The sequence below is a fragment of the Vigna unguiculata genome, chromosome 9 (assembly GCF_004118075.2).
Source record: "Vigna unguiculata cultivar IT97K-499-35 chromosome 9, ASM411807v1, whole genome shotgun sequence".
Classification (NCBI taxonomy): Eukaryota; Viridiplantae; Streptophyta; class Magnoliopsida; order Fabales; family Fabaceae; genus Vigna; species Vigna unguiculata.
In genome coordinates this window covers 40,586,951-40,609,966 of record NC_040287.1, presented here as the reverse complement: position 1 = coordinate 40,609,966, position 23,016 = coordinate 40,586,951, and the positions used below count along the sequence as shown (strand labels likewise).

Here is a 23,016-nt window from a genome sequence, read left to right as displayed (position 1 = left end):
ATAGGAAATAACATAGCCCTACAGTCTCCATTAAGTTACTAACTTCTTTTGTCTCATATACCTCCCATACTCCAAAAATTGATAGCAAGTATAGAAAACAACGTGATCGACTAACCTACTATGGTCAGAGTGGTGGGGCCTAGTGAAGATGTGACTCGGTCTTTTGGTGGGTTTACACTATAGGAGGCTAAGATGGTGGAGACAGAAAAAGGATGTTCTTTCACTTTATAAAATAATTGACACATAATATGTTTCGCTTAGATATCTTTTCACATTTTAATGAGCTTTAGATCTATTATGAGTATGGATATTCTTTTTTGCTTCAGGTATGAAAGTTTGATATGGCCGTGGGTGTTAACCAAGTGACTTCAACTCAAGATGGGAGGTAAGTTTGATTGTGAATAATCTTTAAAAATTTGAAAAACTTAGACGAATAATTTCAAGAACCAGTGAGATTAATTTCGCAATACTTAGATATGGATGTAAAATCTCTAACGCATTGATCAGATAGAATAATAATGACTGAACTTTTATAATTGGATTCAAATCAAATGTGAAGGATACCCCTAAACTAACTATCTCGTTGCAAAGAATGCCTAATAATGACAAATCATCAACGAAATTCACGACCCAAAGGCAAGTATTTTAAAATTAAACATCAATTTACCTATTCATTAAGAATGTTTTTGGGCGAACTGACTTCTTAGGAAAAAAATTCTTTGTAAATTAAAAATGATTTATGTATAAATTAAAAATAAATTTTCTAAACATTATATAAAAGGATTTATAATGTTGTGACTTTTTTTTTCATCTTCAAAGCCTAAATTTAAAAATAAAATAAAAAATAAGCTAAATATCTCAGTTTAGAAACCATGTGGTTCAGCACTTCAGCATATATGATCGTATTTTATTTTCTCCCTTGGGTAAAAGGGATTTCCCAGCAGCAATTCACTGTTTGGGAGACTAATGTAAAACCACATTATTTAGAGTAAAATAGTAATTTAATCAAATTAACGTGAATAATATTTAAGTTCCAAAACACAGGTCGCGAATGTGGAATCGAGCTCCAAACACTACGTCAATCCCTGACCAATAGTATCATGAGAAAATACTTTCTTACTTTGCATTAAATTTCGATAATTTTCCCTATGTACATGCAAGAATGGCAAAAGCTGTAGCAAGAAGAAAAAATCCATTTAAAGTTAAAAAGCTCTTAGAACTTAACAGAGTAACATGACATCATTAAAACAATCAATATTGTTATAACTGATGTTTTTTTTTTTTTTTACCAAAACCCTTCGCTTTCTAACCTGCTGCAGACTTATGTCAAGTTCTTCTTTACTCAAGCAGGTTGAGATTATGATATTCAAATGAAGTTCTTCTTTACTCATAACAAAGTTCGTTTTTTAACTCTTGTTAAACCTAATCAGTTAAAATTCCCCCTTTTAAGCCGAAAGTCTTTATCCATTTCCATTCTGTGATATATTCATTAGGTAAAGTTGCTGTCTAAGTTTACTTTTAACCTTTTGATATATTTATTTGCCAAACATCTTTATCCCCTTTAAAGCAGTTAAAATGGATTGCCAATGAGTCAATTATTTTATTATATACAGTTAAATACGTAGGTTTTGTTTAGATAACTATTTCTATAAAAAAAAAGAGTAGAAAAGTTAAAAATATAAAATGAATTTTTCTGTAATCTAAACTTAATTGAAGTGCAAGCTAATTTATATTTACAAGAAATTAATTTATACACAAATTAATTTTAATTTATAAAATATAACTCTCTTTTATTTTATTTACTTATAAGTACTTGAACATGCCATGAACAATAATTGAGCGTATGCTTGGGCAACTACTGTTTGTGGATGAAGTGGAGTAAGTTCTACTACAATAATGCAACAATATGAATCCTCAGTGCAATTGACTTATGCCATGACATGACTAAATAAATAGAAAAATTTTCACACTTTTAACATGACCATTGACCACTATAACACGTCAATTTCAATCTATCTTAGTCGTTTGTTACCTTTTATTATATATACAATGGTCAATATTTTAAGAGATGATCATGGACAAAGCTTTACAATCTTCTGCGTCAATGATCAACAATTTTTTTTATTATTTTATAATGGAATTTGTGTTTGGTGGAAAAGTGAAAAGAGAGGTAAAAAGCAAGAGGTGATGGAAGTGAACTGAGAGAGGGGAACCCTGGAACAGAACATTATTTGAGTTCATTCATGGGAGTTATGTTATGTTCCCTTTGCAGCAATTATGTAGTGTTGTGGTATTTTATGATTACTGGGAAAACATTATGATTAAGCTCTGACTCTGCGTTGCGGACCCTTCTTCTTCACTCTTGACCCAGCTGGATGAAGATCTTTGTGGCCCAATATCTTCCATAACTCACACACTCATGCTCTGTTTTTTCTTAGTACAACTTCCCAGAGAGGGATCCTCAGTTTTGGACAAATCAATAAATTCAAAGAATTATTGTACCTCAAAATAACCTTTTCATTTTATCATGTCTTCATTTCATTCCCTCAACTTCAATATTATAATATTTTTCTTTCAACAACTCTACTCCCCCTTACCATCATGGTTTAATTCATTATGGGGAAATTTATATCTTATATTTTACGCGTTTGGTTAAATAAAATTAATACATATAAAAATGTTGTATAGTTGCCCACTTTTTAATGTATTTCAACATTTAGTTAAAAAAAAGCTAGATATATAACATTTTTTGTTCAATTTACGAAATTGCAACTCATCTTGTAATATAAATCAGTTATCAATAAATAAAATATGTGTCATGTATAATTTAAAATTATTTGAAATTGGTGGAAATTACTTATATAAATAATTACTTTTTGTTTAAAGTTGATATCAAACACAAGAGAGATGTTTAGATCATAAATATGATAATAGAATTGTTGTCAGATCATCATGTAGTGGTGTATTTACGCTATCAACCATCACATATTTGGTATTGTCCAACTTTTGGCATGAGTATTGTGTCATGATTCTTTCCTTGAAAAGCACCTCAAAGGATGGAAATAGAAAATGATATTTACACCGCCTTAGGCCTCGACTACTAAGCAATGTAGGACAATTGAGTTTGCAGTAGAACATTAGAAAATAAACGTTAAGGTTAATTCAACCATACAAAATTTGTTTGTAGGATAAGATTTGTCCTCACCTACATCCTATAAATTGGTTTCGTCTCTAGTCCATGTAGGACTTCCACTACACATCCTCATATCATTAAATAAAACTATAATTTGATGGGTGATCTTATAGGAGTGAAACAATAAACCTCTCAAACAACAAACTTTGTTATGATAAACTCTAATAGTGACTCGGTTATCATGTAAAAATACACTTTAAATCTACCTCAACCTTGCAAGACCAACTTTATAAAGTTGAGTTAAACTTTAATTTCACTTATTAACATGATATCTAAGTCAGAGTTAGAACTTATCCTATCGAAATTTGTTAATTTAACAAAATACTTATTTTTGCGCTCAATTATTTTGTTAAGATTTATAAACACATTAGATTTGACGAAGAATATCATAAAAATACAAAAAAAAATGAGAAAGATACTCAATAACCCATTATCAATCCACAAAGTTTGAACAAAAAATTTGAATTATTTTTTAATTTCATTGTAAAATGTTTAAAATATAAAAAACAACTCAACCATCTTTCTTTGAAAAAACCAAATACATATTTATTGATCATCAAGACAGAATACTAAAACTTTAAATTTGCATTAACTTGGTACCAAAGTATCACAAAAACTAAGAGAACAAGTTTTGTTTCATTTTTATATTGCTATATAAATTATGTAAAAATTAAAGGCATCATTGGTAAAAAAAATTCATTAATATTACTTTGACTTTTAAAATATTAGAAAATGTTTTAAAAATCCTTCACTTGAAATCATTGAGCGAGTACCTTTTAATAATTAAATGCAGGGCATTATTCTCTCTGTTAAATTAATTATTATACAAGAGATGTAAGTACCTAGAGAAAATGGTGAAATGATAACTTGCTATATAATATGATTAATTGTCCAGGGCAATAATGTACCTTCTTCAGCATCGTAACAAAATGGAAAAGGTTGACTTCATAAATCAAGCCTGTATGCATAGTGATTCGTGAATTTTAATACTTAAAAGTATAACATTACCGAATTTATGCAAGCACGTTGTGTATTTCTCTTTACGATTATAATAAAATTTTTGAAAAAAAAAATCCAATACAAATTAATCGGGCTCTTATTAATAAATAAACATTATTATTTATTACTAATTAGTAACGGGGCTTTTACTTAGGGAAAAAAAAAGGAAAGGGGAAGGTTTTTAAGAAAAGGAAAGAGGCAATCCCTTGAGTTGATTTTATTTGAAAGAAGGGAATAATAAAGAAGATAGAGAAAGGAAATTTAATTAAAATGACTTATCAAAATAAATATTAAATATTAAATATATGAGTACATTAACCAAACAATACCCACCCATCCACCACATTCTCCTTATCCCAATCTCCATTCTCTCTTTCAAAACCTTCTCTACAAATGATCACAGATACTGACAAATCATCCAACTCAAATACACACAACTTTCAAAAATCATCTCTAATCATTCCTCACATGTTTCTACAATGTGCTCAAGCATTAACAAATTCAATATCTAGCAGTAGAAAGAAAAAACAAAGCAATGTGGTGAGTAAGAATATCGTAGGAGAAGGAGGGTCCACAATAATTTACAAGTTAGTTTAATTAGTACTCATTTTGATTTAATTACAGGATGGTACTCATTTTAATTTAGATATGTCAGGTATCCACTTTTAGAAAAGTGTTCTCAACTTTTGAAAAGATATCTCAATTAGGTTTTTTTCAGCAAAAAATTATTAAGACTATTAACTGTATTGATATTTAAAATGATTTACAAAATTAAATATTTATATTTATATTAAAATTTAGTAGTAAAAATAATGAATTAAGTTAACAGTTTTAGTCATTTTTGTCTAAAAAAAACCTAATAAAAACACTTTTTTAAAAATTAAAACTAAATTAATACATTTTTAAAAGTAGATACTAAATTAACAAAAATAGTTACCATCCAATTAATTAAATCTTATATATTTAATAGCATAAAATGATGGAAAAGAGTGAGATGAAGATGATCCTGAGTTATTAGATATGTAGGTGTAATAGTAGGATCTGTGGAAAGGGTTGATGAGTCCCAATAAAGGGGTTTTGTTCCTTTATTTTCCTGGTCTGCGATTTTAAATGGAAGAAGAAATCAACATCTCTCATCTCATCCTTGTTGAGGGAGTGGAGTGGACATGTCTGACTTTGACCAGTATAAAGTGCGTGTCGCTGTTTTTGTCTTACAAAGAAATCATACATACACTACCACACCACTTTCGGGAGAAAGTTAGCCAACAAAAGAAAACAAAACTCATAATCATCTTCTCATTACAAACCCTTGATTGCAAAAAATAGACATTGGCCCAAATCAATGAATGAAAAAACTCTTAATTAATTTACTGTGTCCAAGTGGTGACATTTCGTACCATAGTTTGGTGCACAAGAGTAAAGAGCAGAGCGAAAAAAGGTTACTTGTTGCGTTAGTGGTGTGCTGGAAACCACAACTAGCTTCCACATTCCACAACCACCACCATATCTACCATCACCTTTCACTCATTCTGTCTCTTCTCTCACACCTTCCACTATCTTTACCTAGCTAGCCCTTTTTTTTTTCTTCTTCTTTCTCCTCGGACATCGAGCCTACAAAACACCCATGTAACAACACTGTACAACAATTTCAAAAGAAAGCAACATCTCATGGCTGTTTTTAATCACAGCTTTAAGCATGCCACTAATTTTATTTACTTCTCTGTGTGTCTGTTGTCGCACCATTTAAGACATGTTTTTATGGCTTCATCAAGTTTGAGTTAAACTAAAGTCGTTAATAATTTTGACATGCATGGCATGGCTAAGTGGGTATAGCTAGCTCTGAATCAGTCCTACTCCTACGGCTCGCTGCTCTGTTCCAACAATTTATTGTGATGGGGCAATTGCAGAGACATCTCTTTATCGTACGACGAAAAGAAGAACTGAGTTGTCCTTGTGTTGTGTTATATATTAGTAGTAAATTATGTTGGGAAGTGTATCCTTCCGTATTTGTGACATTGCGTTATGGTTTTGGGTATCTGAAGCACAGGGAATGATACTCAGGAATCACAAATGAAATCAGAAATTTCACCTAGGCCAAAGGGTTTGTATTTAAGTCTCTTTCTAAAATCTTCTTTCGATTTCTGCAATAGATCCACTCTGCACTCTTCCTACACCTAAACTTCTCTTCTATATCTACCCAACTTACTACTTATAAAAGCTGCCCACCACCAAAACCCTTTTTCTTCATCAATTCTTGGTCAAATTTACTTTTCTGTTTTTCAATTCTTTTAACTTTTACAAATCATTAAATCATTACTTTCGTATTTTTTTTATTTGATTTTCAACTCTTTCCTTTTCTCGTGTTTCCATGAAAAAAATAAGGTGGAGATGAATTTATATGGAATGGATAATTACGTGGGTTTTTTTTGTGTAGATAGAGTCTCTCTTCACTTGAAAAGATGAATTTAAGAGAGTGTAAAGATAGATTTATGTTAATTTATGTATATAAATAGGTGTGTTTTTTTAGTGAATTTAGAGGGTAAAGTGAATGGATTTGAAGATGTGATAGATTAAAAAGATGGATAATAAATAAAATTTAAAAATTACCAAACTACCCTTTTAATAAAATTAAAATTAAATAATTTTTAAATAAATAAAAAATATTAAATTTTAATAATATTTTAATTTTAATTTTAATTATTAATTATTATATACATATATTATTAATAATAACTATTCATAATGACAAGTACATAAATGAGAGTAAAAAGAAATATGTGTAAGGGGAAAATTGGTAAAATGTAGTTTTATTCACCCAAATCCGTTCATCAAGGAGAAGATGAAGTTTTTATTACATTTGAAAAATCCATCGTCTCAAGTCATAGTATTTTACTATAATCGAACACGAATGTAATTAAAAGTGCATCGCTCCAAATCGGCTGATTATTCAAATCAATCGGTTCAAGCGAACAAAGTTTTAGAGAGAAAGATGAGTAGATTTTGAAATGAATTTTGTGAAAGTTACTAAGTGATGTGATAGATAAAATAAAAAGTTATAATAGATAAAATTTGAAGATTATTAGAATATTCTCGATGATAAAAATATATGAAGATTTTTGGATTATTTAAAAATATTAAATTTTAAAAACTATTTAATAAATTTCAATAAAAAAATTAATAAAAAGATAAATTATATTAAATTATTATTATTTTAATAATAATTACTATTATTTGAGATTATTATTAATAATATTTATTATTATTATTATTAATTATTATATGCATTTGTTTTATTTATTGTTATATATATATATATATATATATATATATATATATATATATATATATATATATATATATATATATATATATATATATAACACTGGTTATCTAACAAGTGCTTCTCACTTTGACACATTTTGCACAGCATATACCAACATCGGTTAGCTAGCTAGTTCTCTCACATACTCCGTACAACATACACCAACACTGGTTAACTAGACAATGTTCACTTACTCTCACACATTTTGCACAACATACACCAAAACATTCTCGTGTCAAAGTTTTATGTTACGGACAAAATTGTAAAATAGTATTTCATCCACCGAAATATTTTCATGCTTAGTGAGATAGGTTTCTCGGCCTATCTATCAAATTGTGTTTTTCTCTCCCTTAAATTAATTGAAAGGAACGCATGTTAAATCTATCCTACCACATTCCTCTATACAGTACTATCCATGCATACGAACAACGTCTAAAGAATAAAAAATTTAAAATTTTAAGAAAAGTTAAATTGCTTTTATTGTAAGTTGTTTAACTTTTTAAATATTCTCTTAGATGAAAATTATAAATTCTTTAAATTTTAATTTCTTTATTTGAATACAATATTTCAATTACTACCCAATGCAGAAATATAGAAAGAAACATATCAATAAAAAAAATATTTTTATAAACATGTTTGTAATAATGATTAAATAGTTTTTTTCATTTATTTTTATAATTCATAATTTTCCGATTAAATCAACATTAACATGGTTGTTGTTATTTTATTCTTGGAGTTGTTATTTTATTATTGGAATTTAAACAATAAATATATAATAAAGATGGCTATATTGATGGATGTCAAATCAACATGTTCTAAACCATAGTAACACTTGTCTAACAAAAGAAATCAAAACTAATAACTAAATATCTTTAACATTCATAGAAAAATAATACCAATCATTATGATAAAGAAAATTCTAACAAACATTAACATGTAAATAATTTCAATTTTATATATATGTCAAATTGAATGTCAATTTTAAGAATATTTTGAATATCAAAACTACGTTATTTTCAAAAAAATGTATGTGGGAAAAGCTTTTGTCACGGTGAGACAGAGTAATTTGCCGTGAAAACTGGGATTTAAAATGATTATACAAATTGAATTGATATTCCCAAAAGATATAGAATCCCAAAGTCTTAATGGTTGTCGTATCATCTTAATTTGCACTAGATCTCTTCACAAAGGTCAATAGACAAATTCGATATTTTAAATTGGAAACAGGAACGCTGGCGAAGCAAAACTAATAAGGTCCAAGACATGCATATTCTAATAACACAAAATTAAACATATTCATTTTCTTTGGCCAATGTATTAAAAATTTGTATATGAGAAAATCCGACTTTATGGACAATAATCTTTATTAGGGGATATATTTTAAATAATTATTTTATTTTCTAATTTGTTATTATATATATAATTTTATTACGTATAACTTTATTATTATAATCGTACAAATAAAATTTATTTATTATAAAATAATAATTTTAATATAATTATCATGAATCTTTTTATTAGCACTTAATATATATTAAAGTTCAAAAGAAAAAAAATTATCTTAAAATTTAATTATTATTTTTTTTACAATTTTTTTTTATTTTAATTAAGTGATAAATAATAACTTTTAATAATATAAAATAAATAAAAAATTTATTATAATTTAAAAAGTTAAAGTAAACATACAATTAAATATTTTTTAATTTGATTTTTTTTTTACAAAATTTTAAAAATATTTATAAATTTTATCAATTATGTTTCATTAAAATTTATATATTTTATAAATAATTTTATTTTCATAAAATTTTATTTAATATTTTAATTTAAAATTTATATAATTATAATTTTTTAATAAATACTGAATATTAAAAAAATAACTATTCTTTTATTATTAAATATTTAATTATATTATATTTTCTTAAAATATAAATTATTGTAAGTAAACACAATGAATTATTTTCGTTGTTATTTAAGATTTAGTGTTGCAATAACTAAATTTTCAGTCCGTAAAGTAAAATTGTGTCTAAACACGATACTAAGTGATTATGAAATTTTTTGTTTCAATTATTTAAATTGTAATGAAATTGTGTTGCATTCAGTGAGAAGTTCTAAAACTATTATATCACCATTTGTCGACTGTAAATGCAAATAGCTACATTAATATAAGGGATTAAGTTTGATTTTTACTGATATGATATGGTGTTTTTGATTGATCAAATATTAATTTTAGGTATAATAAACTTCATGTGAATTCTTACAAAAATGTTAAGTGTAGAAAATTCTACTGTTTCACTTAAGTTTAATTTAGAATTGTTGTATTTTAGTTGAAAGTGATTAATGTGTTTTTAATAATCTGATGTGATTAATGTAATATATACATATTAATGTGTGTAATGTTAATGTTATTCCGGGCTTGGGCTGTTTTTTTTTTCCTCTATTTTTCAATTAAACCATCTTATGTGTCTTTTTGTGTATTGTTGTGATCCTTAAAATTAAATAATTTTTTATTTTTCTTCAATTTTAGTGTATATTTTATTTTTCAAAATTTTATGTTATATTAGTACAAGAAACTTTCTATTAATTTTAGTGATAATTTATAAATTAATTTTTTGGTAGTTAAAATATTAATAGTTAATTTTAAAAATTAATTTAAAAATTAATTATAAATTTTATTCAAAATAGTAAATATTATAATAACCAATAATTTTAATTCTGTAAAATTTGACTAAAACTTTTCTTTTTTTATTAAAATTGATTATTGTTTATGATTTTTTTATAATATAATATATATATATATATATATATATATATATATATTTCATGTTATTTTTCAACTGAATATAATTTAGTACAGAGATTAGATGTTAAATAATCAGAGCACTTTTTCTTCACCAACTATTTTTTTTTTTATATTTTAAAATATCCTTCAAGGATATATTAATTACTTTATAATGACAATGATTATGTGAACTTTTTATATGAACCAAAATTTCAGATACTTTATTACTATTGTTTAAGAAAATTATTTTTTTCACTTATAATAACCTATTATATGAAATAATTTATTTTTGACAAATGCACCAAGGAATCCAACGAATTTAACTTCTACATTGGACAAAAATAAAAACATTAAACACATTATAAAAGGAAATAATAATAAATATAGTTTTAATATTTTAGATCGGAAATGGAACCAAACATCTCAAGTGAATTTTCGATTTAAAAATATCTATCATATATATATATATATATATATATATATATATATAAATACAATAATATAAAATAAATAATGATATTATAAAATGTATGTTAATATGATTTGAAAAAGAATTAAAATGATCAATAAAATGAATATAAAATGCATAACCATAATAATGCATTATTCATATGAAAAATATATTATTATTATTATTATTATTACTACTACAATTATTAAAATAAGTGTAAAAAAGGTGTATTTGTATTACAAATGAATTTATTTATTTTGTATAATTTTTTGTTATACATACTTATTTTAGTATTTAAAAAATAATTATCTTTAAAAAACACTCAAATCGAAAAAGAAAAATATTTAAATTTTAAAAGTTGTGTTAAAGGATAAAAATAGTGAAACGGTTAATTTAATTAAAAAAACTATTATATATAGGTTATAAAACAGAAAAATGAAATATAGATATAAATTTTCTTTATACTAGCGTAAACAGAGGCGCTATCGCGCCTGTGTGTATGCATTTTTTAAATATGTGTGATATTATATTAGTAGGTGATAATATTGTAATGTTATTAATTGAATATATAAATTAAAATTATATTTATTAAAAATAAGGTGAAATATATCAGAACAGATAAAAGAATAACCATTGATAAATAAAGAAGAAAAGTAGAAACAGAGATATCTGATTTTATAAAAAGTTTGTAAAAGTAACGATCAACTTTTAAAAATTTAATAAATTGTTATATTTAAAGGGTAAAATCGGTATTTTGAAAAGTGGACACAAAAAGGAGAATCTTCTTCGTATATTGTTATAGATTATAAACATTGCACTTTAAAATTTTAAGATCTCGCCTATCATATCTTATACACATTTTTTATTAGAATATAATTATTAAATATTAACAGTTAAATTGATTACTTTTAAAGAGATCAAAGAAAAAAAATTACAAACAAACAAAACAACTCAAGCTGAGACATACTTTTGCAACTGAAACTCAAGTTTCTAATTATATTTATCTAAAGAAATGAAGCATAACCTATCGTTTTTCTTAAGTGAAACTCACATTTTCATAATTCCAATGTGTTGTTTACATTTTTGAGAGACATCACAAAAGACACATAACAAATAAAAGACACCCAACCAAACCCATTTTTTGAAAAGAGCAACTAACTTTCTCATATTCAATTATTTTATAGAAAAATCGTTTCTTTATTATTAAATTTTGATAATTTTTTTATAATTTTAAGTGATATTTTTTAATATTTTTTTATTTTTTTCATTTTTCTATTTTAAATATTTTAAAATCACTTTAAAAATGTCATTTTAAATTATAAAAAAAAGTTGTTAAAATTTAATAATTAAAATATCATTATTTTATTTTCTAAAATCAAAGTACGAACATTAAATAAGAAAATTAAAACGAGTGGGGTTACATAACTCAATCCCTTTACTATGTAATTGGCAAGGTGAGTGGTGGATAAACAAGTGCTTCAACGAAATTAGGTAAAGTTAGTTTAACATCTGATTAGTTTATTACTAATTACGATTTGTATGAGTGTGAATGAAGAGCATCTATCCCAACCTTGTTCCCAACCGTCACTTCTGAAGCGATAAGCACATGAAAGAGTTGAGTTTCAGCAAATAAATACACCACAAAAACAGATGACAGCTCATTTTGCAAACATACTTTAATTAATGTCAAAAAAGAATACAAGGTTTATATATTTGTATGTATACGTATACGTATATGTATGTATTGTGAAATGAAAGGATATCAGATATGAGATAGGGAGAGAGATGTTTGAACATGTTCTTTTCACGTGTAGGCCACTGTGTTTCTTTTAATTCCCGCGGGCGCCACTTCTTTCATTTCTCTCTTTTTTACCACGTTACAATAAAATCGCATATTATTATTTCAATATTATATTCAACTCCTTTAATATGTCATATATAATTTTAATTAATCAGATGTTACCTAATTTTAATATTCACTTTTAGAAATATATCAATCAAGTTCTAAATTTTAAAAAAATGTCCTAATTATGTCATGATTTTTATTACTAAAAAAAATGTCCTGATTTAGAGAAATTTTTTTAACGTTGTTGACTTTATTCATGACTTTTACTACTAAACTTTAATATAAAAATCAATACTTAATTTAGTAAATCATTTTAGATATCAATACCGTTAACTATATTAATAATCTTTATTCTGAAAGAGACTTAATTGATGTATATTTTTAAAAGTTGAGACTTAATTGACACCTTTTAAAAATCGAGTAGTAAACTAACACATTCGAACGAAATTGTTACCATCAAACTAATTAAACTTTTTATATACAGGCGTTATATAAATAAATGTGTTTTTAATTTTCAAGCATTATGGTGAGAATGAATGATTCAGTTTACAAAAGTTATACGATAAATAGTTCATAAAATTTCAATTTCAATTCATCGGTAAGGAATTTGATTAAATAAGTTTAAGTCTTATTTTTTTTACATAAAAATTATATATTGAGAGTTTTGGGTACAAGTGATAAGAATGTTTCTTGATATAATATTTTTTAATTTTGATATTAATACTTCTTTTGTTTAATGTTCAGTATATTTAATTGACATAAATTTTGAGTTTATACAGGGTTGATTCCTTCTAATTAAATAAAGTTTCTTGTTATTTATATTAACTAATTTATCTATGGTCATTAATAAATACATTTTAAATGGGCTTTACAAGATTTTTGTGTAATTTATTTTAAGACTCCACATATTGTTAATACATCTGTTAGAGACATGAATTATATTTTAAGAACCAAAAATAATTAATACAATAAGAATTTGTACTACTTGTTTAAGTTGATGCAATTTACCTGAATATTTTGAATACCTTGTGTTTATCCTTTAAGCATTCTTTGTTTTTAGGTATGGACCATGGAAAGATCAATGTGAGAGTGAATTTGTCAATAATTTTAAGGGTTTGCTTCAGAACTTTTGTACTGTTTTGAAGGTGATGATATTAACGATGGATAACTAGTATATATGGATAATTATAAATATTGAAGGCTATTAAATATTTTAATATCCGTTTACTAATCAGATACAGATACTATATTATTTGTATTCATAAGTATTTATTATTTATAAAAAATATAAAATAAAATAAAATCTATATTTTATTAAAAAATTTTAATTTAATTTATATTTTATTATATTTAATTTAATTAAAATTTAATTAAAATTTTATTTTTTTATAATTTTATCTAAAAAAATTATAAAACATGTATCTCTTAAATATTTACGAGTATATGAGTATTTACAGATAACTACAAATTTAAAAATAGTATGTAAATATTTTTTAAATGGGTATATAATTCACATCACATATATACATAAAATTTGTAAAAAGATATTATCCATCTTTGACACAAATGAAAATAAACTCTCTTGAATGGAAAAACAAATGTCCTTGGGTTGAGAAAACAAAACCTGAACCTAGATAAAAAAAACTACTTTTTGAAGAAAATCTATAATAATGAACTATTTATATTTAAATTTATATTACTTTTATCTTCTAAAATGAAATGATAATTAACTAATTTTATTTATCAAAATATTTTTTTAATTTATCATACTCATCGCATATGAAATATAAACTTTAATCTAAAATTCATTCAAAATACAATCATTTTTATCTAAAAATCTAAATAACTTCACGATCTCTTCTTCGTTACCTCAAATACATTCAATCGTTCGGTCTAAAATCATTTTCCAAATCCAATATCATAACTTTAGTTTTGCTCTGTAATGTATTTGGTTTTTCGTTGTTCCTCTTCTGATAACTTTCAATTTACTTTTTTCTCTAATATTAAATTAACACTTAATGAATTATTATAATAAAATTAAATGTAAATTTTTGTATCAGCAACATAAATGTAAAATATAATTTATCAACGTCAGTCGTTGTCTTCTTGTGACAAAGTACTTTAAAGTTTGAAATCATTAGTGATATAAATTTTTTATAATAACTATTTCATACCAATGTTATTATAAAAAATATAAAATGTTAAGTAATTTAAAAGTATAGTTACATGAAAGTAAACGCTAAATATAATGAGATATTAGCAGGTTAATTAAAAAATTTCAATGCAAGCAAACCAAAACTTGAGTTATTTTAAAAATTAAACAATTAAAAATGTTTTTATATTTTAATGTAAAACATGTTCCATTAATTAAGCAATATGTTTTTGCATTTTCAATTGATCATATATTAAAAAACAATTATCTCTCATCTTATTAAAAAGGATTAAAATAACGTTCAAACGCCAATTGAATCACTTGCCTAGAGATGAAAAACACGGAAAGGAAAAATTTCTCTGATGCAAGTTGCATCTGCGGCATAGAGGATGGAAGAGAAAATGATATATAAATTACTTAAATTTTTTTTATGAAGTAATAGACGAATTGATAATTTTTTATTTAACTGATTTGTTTCTGATATGCGAAACAGAAAACTGTGTTGTAAATTAGGGTTTTTATTTTTTATTTTTACTATGGTTATTTTGTTTTTATATGAGACTAAGATGGATGTTTAGAAGAGGGGGTGTCAGCTATGGATGGGCATTAGAAGTAAAAAAGTACTGTTAGTTCTGATTGAATTGTACAGTGTACCTCTACTACGGTTTAAACATTCTATAAATAAATTGGTAACCAGTAATAGTAACACACAACATAACATAACACAACACGATGTTTAGGACGAAGGGATGAAAGAGGGAGAAGAGGGATCCATTAATTTGTAGGGTACATTTGTCACGTGTCGAGTAATTGTGGTGCATGGCCCATCTTTCATCCGCCTCTGGAGCTACCGCCAGACGCTCCCAACAAAAAAAAAAAATAATACTGCTTCCGTTTGGGGAATAAATAACAATAACACGCTCTTCTTTATTGTCACTGCTCACTGCCAGTGCTCACGCACACACACTTCTCTTCTCTTCTCTTTCTTTCTTTCTCAAACACAATGGAGGAAATCCTCCTTTCTCTTCCACTTCTCTGCATCTTATAGAACTTCCCTCATCCAACATGGCTAATCACCACCACCATCATCATGCGCACGACACCAACCTCAAATCCCTTCTCGACACCCTATACTGCTCCGAAGAGCATTGGGAGGAAGATGTTGGGGAAGATGAATTAGACGAAGCAGAGAATAATAATACTACTAATAATAACGCTACCAGTAGCAGAAGCACCCTAATAAACTCCCTTCACTACCCTCATGTGTTGTTCGAAAGCGACATGTTTTGTGACGAACAGGAGTTGACATCGCTGCTGGGGAAAGAACAACACAACCCTCTAACCACTTGCCTCCAAACCAACCCTGCGCTCCAGTGTGCTCACAGAGAAGCCGTGGAGTGGATGCTCAGAGTGAACGCTCACTACTCCTTCTCTGCTCTCACATCCCTTCTTGCCGTCAACTACTTTGACCGCTTCCTCTCCACCATCCACTTTCAGGATGCCAAGCCATGGATGACACATCTCGCCGCCGTCGCTTGTCTCTCCCTCGCTGCCAAAGTGGAGGAGACACAAGTCCCCCTTCTCCTAGACCTTCAGGTATCTTTCTTTCTCCACTCTCTCACATTACCAACACAATACAAACTCTTTTGTTCTTCTCTAACATTTTCTTGCCTCCATTTACTTGTTATATTTTCTAGCTATTCGTACATGTCTTGATTGTGATTGTTCTCTGAATTGTGCAGGTGGAAGAGGGTAGATACTTGTTCGAAGCCAAAACGATTAAAAGGATGGAGATTTTGGTCCTTTCCACCCTTGGATGGAAGATGAACCCGCCAACCCCTCTCTCCTTTCTTGATTACATCACAAGAAGACTTGGATTGAAGGATCATCACTGCTGGGACTTCCTCAGGAAGTGCGAAGGCGTTCTTGTTTCTGTCCTCGGAGGTAATTTCGTGGTTTAGAAGAAACATTGAATCAGCAAGCAAGCTGAAAGACAATTTTCATGTCTAAAAGTTCATAATTAAGAGACTTGTAACGTGAGTTGTCTGTCTCGATTATGTTTATAATTAAGTTTTATTTTCCAACATTGCAGATTGGAGGTTAATGGGTTATCTACCGTCTGAATTGGCAAGTGCTACGATGATACACGTTGTGAAAAGCGTGGAGCCTTGTCTAGAAGGCGAATACCAGAGACAACTCTTGGGTATTCTGGGATTCGACAAGGTTTGTTATTGATTTTGTTGTTGTGTTTGATTTATACGTTGGTAGTAATGAGAAATAAAAATGTGGAATGTATGCGTACAGGAGAAGGTGAACGAGTGTGGGAAGGTGTTGGAATTGTGGTCAGGGTACGAGAAGCAGGGGAAGCAATGCATGAAACGAAAGCTTGGAAGCGTTCCGGGAAGTCCAAACGGCGTGATGGAAATGTCGTTTAGCTGTGATAGCTCGAACGAGGCGTGGGGAGTAGCTGCTGCTGCTGCTGCTGCTTCTGCTTCTGGTTCAGTGTGTTGTTCGGCGGAAGGTTTGTGGAAGAAGAGTAGAAGTGAAGTAAAGCGATAAAGGAAAATGTTGTGGGCAGGCATTAATTTCAACCACCCTCTCTCTCACTCCTAATGGAAACATATATAGTCTTTCCCTGCTTTAATAACTGCGTATCTTTCTCTTTCTCTTTTTGACCACCAAGTTAAATTGCCAACCATCTCTGCCTCGCACTACTTCCATTCATCCCTCATTTATTAATGGAATTAGATTTAGACCTTCCTCTTCCTCTAGGACTCTGCAACCAGATATTGTTGGCATTTTATGAAGAACAATTTTATATAATTAATAATATACTAATAGTATATATATGTCAACAAATACAACACAAGTGTATGTATTCTATTATCTTTTCCTTTCAATGCGATGAGATATTACAATTATTAATTTCATGTTCAATCCAGGAATTGGAATCGGCAATAAAAAAGCAGTTGTTGAAAGATTTAGGTGAATGAAATTTTGTTTTTGCTTGTGAAGGGAGAAACACAGTGTCGGCCAGAGGCATATATGAGGGAGTGAGTGATTATTATTTATTTGTTGTTGGGGTGTTGTGTTGACCTCTTTGGGTTGAGTTCAGTTTCCGTTTGTATAGCAATTATGGTAAAAAGTAATCATACAATGAGCCATCCAGCTGTAACACCATCCTTTTATGTTTCTGTCACTTTCTTTTTTAGTTTTTTCATGCTTCTTCATTTCTTCTCAATTTTCAAAATTTTCTCCTTTTCTTCTGTCTTTTTGTCATCGCAAAAAGCCAAAGCGGACCCTTGTCTTCCCCGTTCTAGTATTTCAGTATCTTCGTGCTTCTTCTGCTCCCCAATTCAAACCAAAATCTCATTATTAAATAAAAAAAACATTTCTTGTATATATAGACGTGGATCTTCTTTAATTGTGTTCTTGAAAACTAAAATCAAATCATCTTCACATTTTAAATAGGATTTCAGTTAGGTTAGGTTAAACATCACGACATCAATTTCAAAGATACTATAGAGACGTTTGTGACATCCGCGGGAAGTGTTGCACTTGCATGAATTATTGTTTGTCTATTTTTTTCTTGAACTGAAAAAAGGTCAATTACCATTGTGCATTTATTTTTTTGACAAGCAAAAGAAACCAGAGGGAAAAAAAAAAGGCGTGCCAATAATCTTTTACTTTCCCTACGTAAAAAAGAAAGCGTTTGTTGGTAGGTATGGCAGTGGATTTTCGATTTTTGAAGCTCTGAAGTGCAAAATTCGTCTTCGATATCGATCCTTTCTCGGAAGCACCGCGCAGATCGAATAAAATAAAACAAGACCAAGTCAAAATGAGGGCAAAACAAACAGTTGTTTTCTCAGATCTCAGCCCTCATGCCTGTGACATATTTTCAAGAACAAAAGTGTGATATTTTTACTGCATTAACTCCTCGTAATAACTTCTACAGAGCTTTTGCAGCATTCCTTTACAATTCAGTGGTAAAAGATAACGTATGCTAGTTGCAGCAGAGCAGCATCTTGAATTAAAAAAATAATAATAATACAGTAGCATGATATTTAAGTAGATAATGAAATGTGATTAATTAAGAAATGATTTGAGTTTAACAATTTTCTTTTGAAGTGGATCTTGTTTCTGTCTTGTTCATAGCACGCCAAAGACAGCCATGAAAGCCCCTGCATGTGCTTTCCCTACCTTATTAAAGGGGACCATTGCTTGACTTTATTCCCTTTCTCTATATACGTGCTGCTTTCAGTTTTTTTAAGGGAGATTGAGTGTTGTTGTTCATGAAATGACATTGAGAAGAAACAAAAACTTTTCAATTCCACCAAGACAAACACGCCAATGCTTCCACATTTCATATATTATGTTACCACTAACAAGACAACATCTTTTTTTTTTTTTTTTAATAATGAAGTCATATAATGTGTAGATACTGCATCATGATATGTGTTTCTAATGGTTATAAACGAAAATGTATTTTTTTTCCCCTTTCAAGCACTTTCTTCCACCCTTCACTCAAATCTGGATGAGGACAGTTTGTAATATGTGATTGTTATCTAAGACTGCATCAATTCAATTAAAATTGATGTAAAATAAAAGAATTTATATATCGTCCATATCTAGATCAAATAGAAAAATTGTATAAATTATTTTGTAATGATGTAAAGTGTATATCAATTAAAAAGAAAAAGGAAGAAAAAGACAACTATAAAATAGTATACACTATTGGTGAAAAGAGGAACATGTTGCTTCTTTCTTGGTATAATTTATTTAAGTACACCTTTTTTTACTCAATTATTTTTGTATATTTCAATGTTTGAAATAGGCAAAGAGATGGTAGGGAGCAGTGACACCATTTGACCTGTGCAGTTCTTTACTCCTACTGTGAATGGAGTGCTATTACAAGCCTTTTCTTTTTATTAATATAGTGTCAATAATTCATCAGTTTATGTTGAAGATTAATTCTCTGTAGATAACTAATTATCCTAAGGTTTTTTTTTCATAAATAATTCAATTTGTCTAAATCTGCTACTTCATGTAAGAGTTGAGTTCAAGCAGATTTTTTTTAACATTTAAGATAAAATTATGACATTAAACATTTTTGTTTCTTTAAACTTTGAGAACTGAACCTGGTTTCTAATAGCAGGTACACCCGCCTATCTAATCTACAGAGGGAGCTGAGAAAATTTTTAACATTGGAAGTCTAGAAATTAAAAATTTGCTAGTAAAAGTCAGAAAAGTTATAAAAATGAATTAATAAAACAAAAAAAATCCAAAATAATAATAATAATAGAATAAAATATTTATGAACTAGGTTTAATCGGTCCAATGATATTCATTTTTGTTTGAATGTGTTAGTTTGATATCTATTTTCTAAAAATGTGTCAATTGAGTCCCAATTATTAAAAATATATCTTAGATTTATTCTAAAAAAATATTAACACCATTAACTGATATTAATATTTAAAATAACTTACAAAATTTAAAATTAAGTATTAATATTTATATTAAAATTTAATAATAAAAGTTATCAATATCATGAACGCAAAAACTTTTGTTTAAAAATCACTTAAGACATTTTTTAAAAATTAACAAACCATAACATATGTAAACAAAATTAGGTATGATTGGATTAATTAAACGATAGAAAGATAGATCTAAAAGATACTATTAACTGATCACTCAAAGACTAGACAGTAGAAGTGAAGTGACAGAATGAGAGACAATTTTTTTACCTATCTAAAATATGTCATCTTAAGTAGATCAACAAATTTTAGTATTACCAAAAAATTACGTTTGACTTTGGGTCAGACAGTATCTCACGTTTTCTAATGGTAATGGGACAAGGCAAGAGCTGAGAGGTATTGAAAAAGTAGTAGATAGCTTTCAAAACAATTAAAAGGTAAAACAATTTTTATAAAAATATAAAGATAAGTATTGATTAAATAACAACACACAATATTTTAAAATTTAATTATTCCGTGTAACACATTAAATAAACTGGACCAAATGAATTTGAATCTAAACATTAGTAAAACAGGGTGTGCATACACCTAAACGCAAATAGCCGGTTCTATTCTACTCTGCTACTTATTCAACTGTTTTCCACACACAATTTTTTTTGTTCTGTGTTTGAATTTGTTGTCTGAAAGATAAAGAGGGGTCCACAGAATTTGGACCCACACTTTAAATAGGATGGTGCAGTCAAAAGTGCGGGATTTGGGATTTGGGATTTCACCGCGTGAATGCATTAAAACACAGAATGTAAATTGTATATGATTGAAGTGGGGAGAAATAATTGATCTTATCCGAGGAATCGTAGAAGATGGTTTTAATTGAGAAGTGTGTGAAATATGATTATTATAAATGAGAGAGGAGGGGGCCCTGTATAGTTATAGTAGGAGTTGTAGAATGTGGTTTTGGAGGAGAATTGAAAGGGCGAGACAATTGGGATTGAGAAGGTAGCAGAAGCTACACATTCCGTGCGTGAGTGTTATAATGGTGAAGGAAGGACCCCTTCACATGGGGCACGGGATAGGAATGGAATGGGCTTCTGGGCTTGGGCTGCATCCTCCTGTCACTGTCTCAACCAGGCTACTCAGTACACTTCTGCATTAACTACATCTCCCATCTTTTCCTATTGTCTTTATCTCTTCTACCAATACCTTATCTAGTTACCAATAAATTTATATACGAGAGTTATAAAATATAGTTACAATGAATAACTGCTTCACTCTGCTTATCCATTCATTTTCCATTTTACACAAACTAATTTAAATAGACATGGTCCCCTTTTAAATCTATTCCTTAAAACATAATTAATAGGGTGATGAGAAAATTTTGTATTTTTCTTCAAATTGCATACAACAAACGGACAAATCCCTCCTTTTGTTTAAGTCTTTGCAATTTTCTTTTTTAAATACAAAACTAGAAAATGAGCGGTAGATACATCTATGAACAATGAACAGAAGAATATAAAAAGAAAATTTGACACCAAAACAGAAAAAAATTGGTCATTACACATTAAGGATATATTTGTTTTATTAATTCATTTGTTGCTTATATTACGTGATTTGATAGATTAATTGTAAGTATACTTAAGGTACATTTGTTAAGTCAGGATTTTATATTTGTTCAATGTGGTTCATATGATTGAAAATTATTTGTAAATATGTTTAAAAGTTTTTTTTTTGTGTGAATATTTTTTAAACTTTAAATTAATTAAATAAAAAAAAAATGAAAGTTATAAAGAAGGTTCTGAAGTAACATCCTTCATTCATTCTTATGCAAGTATAACTTATCCACCCCATAGCATAACAATAAATTAATATGTAACTCTTTTTTGGAATAAAACATACATAAAAATATATTTCCATAACCTTCTAAGAAAGAAGTAGTACACACTCCCACTTTCATATGTCAGAAATGCAAAAAAAATCCGTGACAGTTGCATAATATATATCAGGAAATTGTGGTTCAATTAAATTTTTTTGAAGGACTTGAGCAATCAAACCCTAATTTATAGGCTGTATTGAGAAATTTCTCAGAATGATTTGGAATTCATTATACAGTACTTAAATAATTTGAAATCATTTATGGACATCTTGAAACGTTATTAGATGAAGTGTTTTGAGAATGAAATATTTGAAAAAATTGAGTTGAATTTAAGAAAGATCCATGCAGGAGTGAAGAGAGAGTGCTAGTTAAAGAGTTAACATCAAGGACAAGGTTGGGTCAGTGACATTGTCTATTTCCTAAACAAAGTTTTGTCTTGTTGAAAACGAAAACGTCACAGGCGTAGCCATGAATTTGGCCACCGTCACCATAATCATGAAAAATTGGCCTTTGCCAGCAACTAACTATACTCTCTATACATCTTTCTGCAGAGAAAGATGAAGAAATGTGAATCAATATTCATTGCTCTTTGGCTCTATCTCAAACCACACTCATCACTCCTCGTCACCCCATTCTCAACCTTCACACACTTTTCCCAATACATTTATCACACAATATTCCAACCCCACCTCCTTTTCAAAATCTGCACTTACAGACAATGCCAAATCAGCAATCCCATACATCTTTAAACACATGTTATTTATAAATTAATATGAAATACTAAAATGTTAAAAACATATACTTCCTATATTTTATTTTATTTTTTCTTAAATTTTCATTTTCACCTTTGATTTCTTTAAAGAATTTATTTATTAGTCTTTGTTTAATTGGATCGATGTTGTCTCTTGAAACAGTGACTGCTTTTATTTG

General features: G+C 28.0%; 1 protein-coding gene across 1 annotated transcript; it reads left to right on the top strand.

Moving 5' to 3' along the window:
* The first annotated feature begins 15,675 nt into the window (after positions 1–15,675).
* On the top strand, positions 15,676–17,663 carry LOC114196244 (cyclin-D3-3-like). Its single transcript, XM_028086827.1, has 4 exons — positions 15,676–16,338; positions 16,485–16,686; positions 16,835–16,965; positions 17,047–17,663. The coding sequence occupies exons 1-4, from the start codon at positions 15,808–15,810 to the stop codon at positions 17,299–17,301; spliced, it is 1,119 nt and encodes a 372-aa protein (XP_027942628.1). The 5' UTR covers positions 15,676–15,807; the 3' UTR covers positions 17,302–17,663.
* Positions 17,664–23,016: the final 5,353 nt, after the last annotated feature.